Genomic DNA, 12,552 nt, shown 5'->3' with positions numbered 1-12,552 from the left:
TTTTAAATTTTGATTTCTTTATATTCAATAACAGTATTATTTGATTTATCATTATGCCCTCATCTCCAAACATTCTACTTCTTTGGAATCAATCGGAACTGCGTCATTGATCTCTATTTTCAATATAAAATACGCCAGAGATATATCACTAAATAATTAATTACTCAGCATTTTTGCAGCATAATATCCATAATTTGTGGTGTAAAGTCACTTGAACTATAAGTTCGGTTCATTGAAGTTATTTTAAGAAATAATCAGCACAATTTATTATTTCAACTATTCAGAATTGATCTAGAGTTGTAAATTGTGCCTGCAAAAAGAGAGGAAAATAATAGTGATAGTTTAGTCCCTCGTTGGGAAAAAATATTGTGACTTAAAAGCTGCTTAAGATTTGAGCCAAGAAACGAAAAATATTTCGGGGCTTTCAGCAAAGTCTATGTCTTGTAAGGGTTTTTTGTTTGCCAGTTTTGTAATTTCAAAATTGATCTTATTCAAAACCTTGGCTTGACTGGAATTATCTTGCGTATTGGATAGTGTTAAAAGTAATCCGTAAAATTATACGCGAAAAATAAAAATTTAAGTCAAATGCGAGAGAGAAATGTGTTCACTGTTAAGACTAACTATTCAAGCTACGACCATATATATTGATTTGTCAGCATTTTTAAAAATAATAGTCCTTCAATAACAGTTTTGTATAAAGTACATTTTTTGAGCCGCCATTCACAAAACTAGTCTTCTTTGCAGCTAATCGATGTGATGAATAGATAAACACTCCACGTCATATATAACTAGTGTTTTATGTTTTAAATCTGTTCATAATTGATCAGTACTTTGCATTTCGCATCTGTTATCACAGATATTTGAAAACCTAATGCCCATTACACATTTTCAGCATTACAAATTTTAAAACTTAATTAATTTTGGCGTTTAGTGATAGTCGCCCTAATTGCATTTTAATTGTGTGAATGTGTACATGCATGCAATTCAGTGTGGTGGGGTGTGAAATGGATGTGTTTGTCTAAATAATTTACAAATCAATTGAATGAAATGCAAATGCTTTTGTCGCAGGTCGGGCGATACATAAGAGGTGCAAAAGTGACGGTTATCTAAATACACATGTACAAAAATGTGGTGGCAAGGCATAGTTGTTGCATAGCAGTAGTATAGTGTGTGGAAGGTAGAAAAGGCAGTAGAAATAGTAGTACTAGTAGTAGAGATAGTAGAGTAGCAGTAGTTAATGTAGTTGCATGAAATCATTTTTGCATACTCATTGAGAGGCGTGAATACCAAACCACTTTGTGTGTGGCTTTTGGTTGGTTGTTGTTGTTGTAGTTAAACGATAGCAGTAGTTGTTGTTATAGTTGTTGTTGTATTGGCAGTGATGATGGTGATTGGTTGTTACAGTTGTTGTTGTTGTAGTTGTTGCAGTTGTTGCAGTTGAGGGTTTGTTGTTATTGGTTGTTACGAGAGTTGGGGAATGACAAGAACGAGTACAGACAACGAAAGCAAATGATGCATTAAACATATGTACATAGTATATGTATGTATATGTATATACTTGTACATACAAACACACAGATAGATATAACAACATCGATATGAGTGTCATGTTGATGGACAGATTGGCCGCCGGACAACATTGAATGTGAAGGCACAACATAAAAATTGAATTAGCTTCAAAATATGCAAAGTTATGTCCGTTTTCTGTGCTCACACAATGAAATTTTTGCATTTGAAAAAAAGTTTATGTATTGAACATACACAAAGGGATGCTTTTTCTTTTATGACACACTGTTACAGAGCAACACATAAAATAATTGCCGTTAATTAACACTTTTAATTAAATTGGAACAAAAATGCAACATGAATGTGAATCGTACAATGTGATGTTTTTTCTCTCTTACTTTTAGCAGAGTGTGTGCAAAAAGCGAAAAACAAAACAATGAATGCTTTTGCAGCTTATTGATATTAATTTACAAAATATTTGCCTAATTTTTTGTTATTTGTCTGACTATACTCTTGCAAAGGGTGTTGTGTGGTTCATAAGCATATTACGAGTCTTTGAATCGGACGATTTTCAAATATAGTACATACTATGAGTTTAAAATCATGTGATTTGTTTTAGTACCTATTATAATTTTAAATTCTTCTTTGCTTGATTAAGTTTCATATTAAAATTACTAAGTGTCTCTCAAATTGGAATTAAAATAATAATATTTAATAATATTTATAAAGCTACCTCATCAAGCTTGTTGTCCTGTTACATGTCACAATTACACAATTATTTTATATATAAATTAGTTTCAAAATATCATTTGGTCTTGGAAATTTATTAATTGAAATATATTGGTAAGCTGATTTTAAGCGGTGGCCGAACATTCTATTGAAATCTTTCCTGTTTATATATTTTATTGAATTATAGCTAAGATTTGAAACGATGTCTAAAATAAAAGTAACCTTTTCTGTCTCATTCAACACTAACGCTTATCCGATTTTTTATTTCTGAAAGTATATAAGCTGTAATTTAATTTAAAGTCTATATCCAACTCCACGTACTTTTTAAAGATATTGCTTAGACCACCCTCTGAAGATCGTAAAATTGCAGTATTATTTGTATTATTACGCATATATCTGCAAGAGCATTAAGGCCTCGGCATGCCAAAGCTATTTGTTTTGTTTGTTGAATTGTTGCTGTGAACCAAAATAAACAATAAGGATGGCGTTTGTATAATGTTAATGCTTTTAATTATTGGTATGCTTTTATTATAATTAATAGGTTTTTTTAGTTCTAGTTTGTTTATTTTTGTTTTTGTATATACCTTAATGAAAATAATGAAAGTAATGTAGAATATGTACCTGGGTGGCATTGTGCCCATCATTTTGTTGGCTTTTGAGTTGGAAACTGCGTCGTTAGTGGGCAACAAAATATTTGCTTTTTCAATATTTAATTATGCATTGAAAGGGCAAAGCTTAATTAATGTTTATTTGTATTATTATTTGTTGCATGGCGCGTACGTAGTAAAAAAATATGCATTTGTTTGCTTTTTGTTTTATTAGTTTGCATAGTTTCGGTTTGTTTTTTCTTTTTAGATTTCTTTACTTTGTTTTCAGGGTTTGGTGAATGTCGTATGTGCCCGTTTTGAGGAATTTCGTTTTTTTCTTTGTTCGTTTGGTATTTATGTTATTTTTATTTTTTCCTCTCTTGGTTTTTTCTTTTTTTTAGGTTGGGGCGGGCGGTCGCAACGTAAACAACAACACAACACAAATGCCCTCAATGAATAATTGACATTTTCTAAGGACACGCGAGACACACTTAAATTAACATAACTTGCGCACATCTGTGTGGGAGTAGAAGGGTAAAAGAAATATGGCACATAAATACGAGTACACAGAGCAAAAAGGTAAAATATTGAATATGTTGTTGAATACTCGTATTCATTTATTTTACAACTAATATTAATTGCTGTAAATCATTAACTGTACGTTGCACATAAATTAAAACAGTTAGGTGTTTCTCTTTGTGTTTGTGTTCGAGTGTGTATCTGTGTGTTTGTCAATTCGTGTCTGTGTGGGTGTGGGTGTGGGTGTGGGTGTGTGGGTGTGTATCTGTGCAGTTTATTTTTATTTACATGCCATTTGGTTGAAATCTGTCTCGACTGTTTGCCGCAGTGTGTAATTGAAAACTATTGTTCTCCAGAAATTAAATGTAATTAAATATAAAAAAACAATATATTTTGCGCATTAATGTTGTTGTTTATTTGTCTAACCAAATGCTAATATTTATGGCATGTTTGGCCGTGCAAATTAATGGCGCAAACGATTGCTCGCACGGCTCTAAACAAATAACATAAAAAATGTTGCATATTTCCGTGCGCTCTGAATGAGAAAGACCATTCAGCGCTCTTGGTTTGCAAATAAACTAAAATTAAATTATGTTAAGTGCATGGGCAGTCTGATGCGTAGGCGGGCGAAAGGCGGAAAGGAAATATAACTCGACAAATCAAGTGCAGTTGTCACTAATGAGAGCAATTAATACACTTGAATTAATTACTAAATTGTGTTTTGTTAATTGCTTTTGAATCTACTCGTAGATCGGATATTTAGCTAAAATATAATTACCATATTTAACTTGTTGGAAACTATTCACCTTATTGAAATGCAAATAATATATACTGACATTCGTTTATACTATAGTATCTTATTATCGGAACATAAGTGTGATAGCTTGCTAGTGCTAGAATTAGCTTAGTTTCACCTTTTTCTGATAGACTTGAAGCTGTGGTTAACCTGTATGTTTATAAAGTTAATTTTTTGCTCACTAAAGCTTTTTGATTGAGCTGAAAATAATATAATGTACTCGTTAACTAAACATTGACCGCTTATCACTTGTTAATACTGGTATTATCCTGCTTTTATTTTTAAATTGGGCAGCCAATACTTTGCTTTATATTTTAAAATAAAATACCATTGCAAATCGTCTGCTAACTCGTAATAATTATGCACTTAGCAATAGCTGAATGTATAGAAATGTTCCTAATTTTATTGTTAAAATATCTATTGGCAATTTTTTGAAAAGAACAAACAAACTAATATTGTCAACTGAGATATCAAACTGCCCACCAAAGTGCACAAGAAACACATACAAAATGATTAAGCAGAAGAAACAAAAAATGTTACTTGAATTTTTGAATGAAATACGGTTTACTACGACTACTGTGTGTATTTTTTTTTAATTGGAGTTTTACATACTCGAGCAGCAATTGGCGCAGTGTTGCTTCATCTTCGCCATGACATCTCAATCTAGACTCACGATCACGATCATGTGGGTTGTGGCGTCTTTCACGCTTTGGTGCATAACTAAAGGAATGACGATAAAATCGGCCGTTGTTTATATTACCACCGCGACTGTAGGCGTCTGTGTAAAAGACATAGTGTATAAGTTTATAAAGTGGTTGTTGAAACGGTTGTTAAAAATCATGATTTATATGCTTAGATAAATAGAGATTTGCCATCAAAAATAGTGTTCTGACTGCACTTCAAAATATTATTAGAATTAGAATTGTATATGAAAATCCGGGTAGCAAAAGTTTCTTTTTAAATTTAAATTGACATTTTATCATTAAACGAAAAACCATGATTTTTAGACTAGTGTTTGATTGTTCATTTGATATAGTAGAATATTATTAGGTATACACACCTTCGGGTCGCAAACGTACGGGCGGTGAGGTCAGCTTGAGTTGTGTAGACGTTGTTGTGGGCGGAGTCTTACGTCGACCACCAAAAACATAATCGTAAGAATCTTCGCTCAAATTGGACACTGCATGGGCACACACATACACATATATCATATATATATAAATGACTTAAATCGTTTAAATTAGGCACACAACTCAACTAAAAAATATGTTACTAGACTTGTACACAAAATAGAAACAACTTTTAGTTATGCTAGAATAATGTATAAATAAAAACGCAATAGCACACGAGAATACACTCGCTGAATAAAAATATTAAACAGATAGAGCAAAGCGGTGACCAAAAAAATATTAAACCTAAAAATGATTAACTTAATTTTATGTAAAAAAATTAAAACATGTTGTATCCCTTTGTAATCATCTTTTTTTTGGGTTAATCTGTTCCCTACATTGAAACTGGAATCGACCAAGTTCTTTGTATACTCACTCTACAGAAAAATCAACCAAAGGTATAAAAGTTTGTTCGTTCGTTTGTTCGTTTTTAATAGAATTAAACATATTTTAGTTTTGGGCAAAAAGTTTTTCATTGCGTTGTTGAATATATGTATGTACAAAGAAAGAAAGAGGAAGAGAGCACAAATATATTTGTAGTTTGTTAGCATATTGTTCTGTGTATTTATATATATATTCTTATTGACAGATTTTCGTTGTTGTTGTTGTAGTTATTGTTGAACAGACAATGAACAAGTAGAGGCGGAAGAAGAAAAGTAAGTGGAAAAAGAAACGCTGCCGTAAATAGGAAGGAAGTAAGCAACGACAAACGTTTAAAAGTTCACTACGCACAGCTGTGGATTTCAAATTTGTTCTTTTTTTTCAGTTGCAAACATTTCAAAACACAGCAAGGATAAAAATTAGCAGAGCTACTACATGAAAAAAGTTCGTTTTGTATTTTTGATTTCTTTTTGGTTTTTCATTTTTATGTACAAATAAAAATTGTTTGATTTGTATTTTATTTGATATACTAGGTATGTATATACTATATAGTAGTCAAAAAGTTGTAACACAAAGGCAAGCAGAGCGACATTTAATTAATGGACGACTGTTTGACTGATTGGTTTTCGTTTGGGTTTGACTGATTGATAAATTGATTGACTGATTGTTGGATTGATTGACTAGTTGACTGGTTGATTGGTTCATTGGTTGGTTGGTTGGCTGAATGAAACTGTTGAGTGCAGGTGAGTGGTGGTGGCTCACAAAAATGCTAAACAAAAGTTACCAAAAAGTTTTGCGAGTTTGTTTGATTTTTTATATTTTTTTATTCAGGGATGAAACGTGTGAGTGTGTGTGTGGGTGTGGGGGCTTAGCTATTACGCTTTCAATTATGATATGTAGTGTATGAAGATGTACATATATGTATGTGTGTGTGTGTGTGTGTTTTAGTATGCAAAAAATCAAATCAAATACAACGGCAATTATGCAGCAAACAAATGAAAAACTCAATCTACACAGCAATTGAAGTTGTTGCATAACGGGCAATCAAACCGAAAACCACTTGGAAATGGAAATAAAATTGCACAAATACATGTATACACACCTATAAACAAAACACCACGTATGTATGTGATGGTATAGAAAGAAAAGAAGAAAAGTAGCAGAGAGGGTAAAACTTTTCATACGAGGGCTAAAAAGTAAAAGCAACAAATATATGTTCGTATGCTTTGTTTTTGGCAGCAAACAAATAAAAATTCATAAAAATGGCAGCGACTACAACAACAATAGCATAGCAACAATAAGAACCAAAAAATTCAGAGAAGAAAAAGAAGTGTTCAGTTCAGTTGCTGTGTTGCGTGCAAAGCAAAAAAAAAAAGAAAACAACTCCTACTGAATGTTAACAAAACAAAAAGGAGGAAAAAAGCAAAACAAGGTAGCAGCAACATGAACAACAATTACAACAATAACAGAGACTCATAAATGTATATACGTATAATAATGGTAATATCAGAAACTTAAAGAACAAAGGTTTAAGAAAGCACCTGGAAATACGCTCAATGGCTGAAGCACTTGGGTGGAACGCAATGGCGGTGGTAGAGGTGGCAACTGTCCAAACGGATCTTGTTCGTTTGAAATGGAAGACGTTGGCGGTGAGATCATCGATATATCACCAATAGTCGCCATTTCATTATTGTGGCCAGCTGTAAGAGAGTTGAGCAAAAGTTACGACTACAGCCTTGACAAAGCATAGAAACAAACGAACAAATTCACTTCACACTCACAGTCACACTCACAAACACACTGACACAAGCACTTAGTTGACATCAAAGAGCCTGGCATTTAAAAGGATTTTGGCCTCACGCTTTACGCTCGAACAATCCTCTATATATATATATATATATAAATTATATAATTATAAAATATATATATATATATATATATATATAGTATATTTTCGTATATACTTACTAATATAAATGTATGAACACTATGGAATATAAAACAGATTTGTTGGCCAAAAGCTGAACTGGTCGAAACTTCACTTTCAAAATAGATCTATTATCAAAATATTTACACATCCACAAATGTAGTAGATACTATATATTTTATTCGTTTGATTCATTTTAAGAGACAGTGTTAAGGTATGTTAATGGGTTCTCTAATTTGAAATTTTAGTCGCTTTCAAAATATATAAATAAATATAAATTATTTTTAATTTTAAAATAATTCTGATTTTTATTTTCATTAAAAAGAATTTATATAATTAGTTATATAGAACTACTTGAAATATTGATTGAAGGATTCTGCCTTAGATGCACTTATATTTTAATGCAATTAAAGTGTGGTTAGTATTATTATTTCTCTTTAACATGTCATTATATTTTTCCCATTTTATGATATTTTTTAATCAATTGTGTTTTAATTTTATTTGTGTTTAATATTTCATTGGTATTTAATTCTATTTCCGGTAGGTTTAAAGACTTTTCAAACTTCATATAAGCCGGCTTTGGGGTGTCTATTCTGGGGAAGGGACGATGGACCTTTTTGTTGATGAATCGGGCTTATGTTCCATAGTTATGAGCAGCGTGTATGTATGTGTGCGTGTGTTTGTTTAGCCAAAAAAAGGCGCGCTTTCTCAATTTTCGGCACACGTGGCAATGCCAAGGTGTATACAAAATAACAGAAGCTACGGCTACAACAACAAGAACAACAACACCAACAATAACAACAGCCGCAGCAGCAGCTACAGCGCGCCATATTTCGCACATAAATTGTATGCCAAGTCCAGGGAGCTGCACGATCCATGCATGAATGCATACGCAAAGAGTTTATGCCGCCGATGCTGATGCTGATGCTGATGCTGGAGCTGAGGCTAAAGCGGATGCCACCGGTGTGGCTGCGGCGTTAGCGCCTTGGCAGAAATGAAACCAAGCGAAGCGCACGCACACACAATCCACAAACAAGGCTAAAAGCACACATATGTGTGTACTATATGCGAGTATGAGTGAGTGTATATATTTGTGTTCATTTTCTTATGGTCCGTATGCTTCTGCTTCTGCTTCTCCTTCTGATTCTGCTGCTTGGCTTGATTCCAGAGGCCTGACCTGCGTGCCTTTGCATAAAATAGATTTCCATTTTGATTCGCTCAGAGCACAGCAACAAAGAAAGCGGAGCACACTGAGAAATCGCCATTAAAGCATTGTTGAGCCCACAATACCCTACCATATAGTACACACATTTAACTGCTTAATAATCTCTAGCAATCGAGATAAGCGATATGATGTGCCGGTTCAACTGAATGCATTTTGAAACTTAAAGAAGAACTTTTTTCCCATTATTTAAGAGTAAGTAGAGTTGTGAGTTGGAGACAAAGAGCTTAAGACAAATAACTGTACGTTTCAAATAGTTGGGGCATACTTGGAGTTGGGTGCATGTAAAATAACTCTGTTAAAAAATTCCACTGTTGTTGAAGTTTATTTAATTTTTCAAATTAGGAACGATTGATGCTTTTCAATAACATTTTGTTCAGCGCTGAGTGTCGTTTCAGATGCAAATTTTTACAGCCTTTTTGGCATTGAAAACACTTTCTGCACACCATCTTCTATTCATCATGTTCTTTCAGCTCCTATTCTATTTTTTCCCAAAGAGACACACATTTGCTCCTTGAAAAGTTCGATAGAAATTTGATTTTCAAAAAATATATATTTTATATCTTTCTATCAATAATAGAATTAAGTCAAAATTAAATCATTTGTTCCAGCAACTGATTCAGATTTATTTGAATAGATTGTGAATTAAATCAAAATCATTTGCTGAATTATTCATATTTTTATCTGCCTTGCAATAATTGGCTTCTTAAATAAGTAATTGCCTGCTTGCTGCCATTTCTTACCCACTTGTGGGTTACATGTTCTTTATTGGTTTTAAAACTTTTAATAGAGGGACCACTTTAGAATCAACTTGTTAATGCTTTTTCGCTCACTCTCTGTGCACTGCAAATTACGTTCGATAACTAATATGCCTGCTCTTGCCGCACAACGAGGGGTCGGGGGCGTAGAAAAGTTGCGAGCATTGCTTGGCCACACTAAATTTTTTCACACACACGTTTCGGGCTTAAAAAATGCTTCACTTCTTGCGATAAATGGGCCACTTGCCGTTCTGTTGTGGCTTCTGCCGTTCGTGCCTGTCACAGCAACAACAACAATAACAACCACAGCAACAACAAAAGCAACAACAGGAATCGAAGCAGTAGCAGTTACAACAACAATCGAGGCAACGGTAGCACCAACACGTGCAGCTTTTGCCTACGGTTTGGTATTTTGAATTTTTATTATTTGCAATTTGCGTTAATGTTGTGGAAAGAAAGAAAGAATGAAAAAAAACGCATGTGGCTGTTATGGCTTTAGCTTTAGCATGTGTCTCGCTACCCATTGGCATATTGAATGGCCATTTATGCCGCACACACACACACACACACACACACACACACACACTAATGACCTTTTCATGTAAGAAATGTGTGCGGCGCAATGGCAAAAAAAAAAATGGAATCAACGTGTGTGCAAATTATAAAAGGCCACGCAGGCAGGCATCGAAGCAGATCGGATGGGGGAGAGGGAGGGGCAGGCTGAGGGCTTGGAGAAGGGCTGAACGAGCGCCTGATTTTGCATACGATATTGACAAAATGATTTGTAAATATTTTGCAAGTCATTAGTTTCAGTCACTCAGTCAGTCCAGTCACATAACGTCGCGTTTGGTTTGGAATCAGGTATGGTTTTTCACTTCAGATTGGCACGCCAGCGAGCTGGAAAATGTGCGTGCATTTCAAAAACATTTCGGAGCGCATGCAATGCATTTTTGCACTTAACAGATTAAAATCATTTGCATGACACGAAGAGACGCGCCATACCGAACAACAACTGCCACAAAAACAACATCAATGCGGCCATCTCACAGTGGATTCAAATACAGCTTAGAAACAATTATGCGACCAATTGCAGCTAATCACTGCAATCGTAGTTAGGTTCTATGATGAGAAAATACCAATTTATTGATATTGGCAGCTAGTTTCCATCAAAGAAAGTTTAAACTGCATTCAGTTGTGAGGAAGGCTGTCATGAGCAACTCATTCATTCAGTCTTCCATCATTCGGCTTAATGAGCAGCTCGACTGGAAAAATAGTCAGCAGTGCTGTACAAATCTGTACGAATAAAGTGGGCAGATAGGCAGCTGAAGGACCAACAAAGCTCCATGCATTCGCTATCAATGTATAGCCGTTGTATCTTTTCAGTAAATACCATTATAAAGCGTATCATGATAAATAAGCTACTTCTTTCCTTTTCAACAGTATATCGAGATTATTGCAATGTCTCACCCAAGTACTTTTAATTTTTAGTTATAATAGTTTACTTGTATATTTTGTGTTCATTTATAATCTAATTATCAATTGATATTATCAACAAATGTTTTCAAATATTTACTTTTTAAATCCAATTAGGACATAAGCATTTTACTTTCCCACATGGGAACAAGAAACAATAAGCAATTAAGGCCTTTATAATTCTCTTTCGACTGTACATATGAACAAATCTGTTCATTTATACTTGATATTTGTTGGGTTAATTGAATTAAAAACAGGAACACGCAAGACACTCTCCTATTTTTATTTAAGCCATCTATCTTCCTTTTTAAACAAACACGTTTTATTTCAAAAAAATATGAAAATATTTCATGATTATTTTTACTTTTTTTGTGTTGTGTGTTCTGGACAGGTTAATGAAATGTTTTCCCTTTTGCCTTTAAATGTTTCTCATGAAAAATTGAGCATTGCCAAAAGAGAAGAGTTATGCGAAGTTTCTATAAACCACATTGAAGATCCATTGCTAACGATAAATTATTGCACAAAAGGATACATTGAATTGAATTTGTGGTTTTACACAGCATTATTGAAATTGGAATAGAGTCAGAATCTGGCTGAACATGTTTTCAATTCATTTAATTGAAAAAGCTACTCTGGTCTATATAGATTTGAATGTAAGACCACTGTGCGTCTGCACCGTCTGTCCGCAGCTTGGCTGGTCAGGTAAACACATTCCCGCACTCCCACACATATGAGTATTTATGCTGCTGGTGGAACTCTTTGCTGACACTGCACAGATTTACGTTGCATGCCATTTTCTTTTTAACTTCGATGCATAACTACGGCAACTGCTTCCGGCTTCAATTGCATTGAAATGGTGCCAGGTTGCCCAAACAAACACACATGCACATGCACATGCACAAATACAAATATACACAGTAGATATGTGTGTGGATTGGGGAAAACATAAAGATAACTCGTTGCGTAGGCGCTCGAGCATCCTGAAGAAGTCGTATAGAAGTTGCATGAAGCACGCAAATATTTGCTTAAATTTGTGCTGAGGTTAAGCTTTTTGTTTGTTTTGCTTTTCGGACAAAGTTGATGACATTCAATGGCCTGGACGGGGCCAAGCTGAACTCGACTCGACTCGACTCGTCTCGTCTCAACACAACTCAACTCAGCTCAACTGAACTGCACTAAACTGTGCTGAACTGAACTGAACTTAACAGAAATACAATGGCTCCCTTATCCTTGCCTCTGTCCGACTGCAGGTCTGACCCGCTGGGCTGTCTGGGCGGCTAGCTGACATAGAAAAATAGTTGTGGAAAAATAGCAGGGCTGCGTTTTGACTGCATGCCAAGGCTGCTGATGCTGCTGACGATGTTGATGACGCAAGCAGTCGAGCGCATGAGCTGCACTTACTCATACATATGTGTATACGTATATACACATATATATATATAAATATATACTTATGTGTGTGTGTGAGTGTGTCGCCTTCACTGA

The 12,552-nt window shown here is 34.4% G+C and overlaps 1 protein-coding gene across 1 annotated transcript in view; it reads right to left on the bottom strand.

Annotated features, from left to right (window-relative positions):
- The window catches only part of LOC115623206 (glucose transporter type 1), a 139,365-nt gene that overhangs the window by 25,001 nt on the left and 101,812 nt on the right, over nucleotides 1–12,552 (bottom strand). The window contains 3 exon segments of the mRNA XM_030517430.1: nucleotides 4,750–4,915; nucleotides 5,198–5,317; nucleotides 7,229–7,387. Of these exon segments, the coding sequence (XP_030373290.1) occupies nucleotides 4,750–4,915; nucleotides 5,198–5,317; nucleotides 7,229–7,387 (445 nt within the window).

Source organism: Scaptodrosophila lebanonensis, unplaced genomic scaffold (genome assembly GCF_003285725.1).
Source record: "Scaptodrosophila lebanonensis strain 11010-0011.00,11010-0021.00 unplaced genomic scaffold, SlebRS2 tig00000043-arrow-pilon, whole genome shotgun sequence".
NCBI classification, from domain to species: Eukaryota; Metazoa; Arthropoda; class Insecta; order Diptera; family Drosophilidae; genus Scaptodrosophila; species Scaptodrosophila lebanonensis.
The sequence above is the reverse complement of the archived record's forward strand: the minus strand, read 5'-3'. Positions and strand labels throughout refer to the sequence as shown.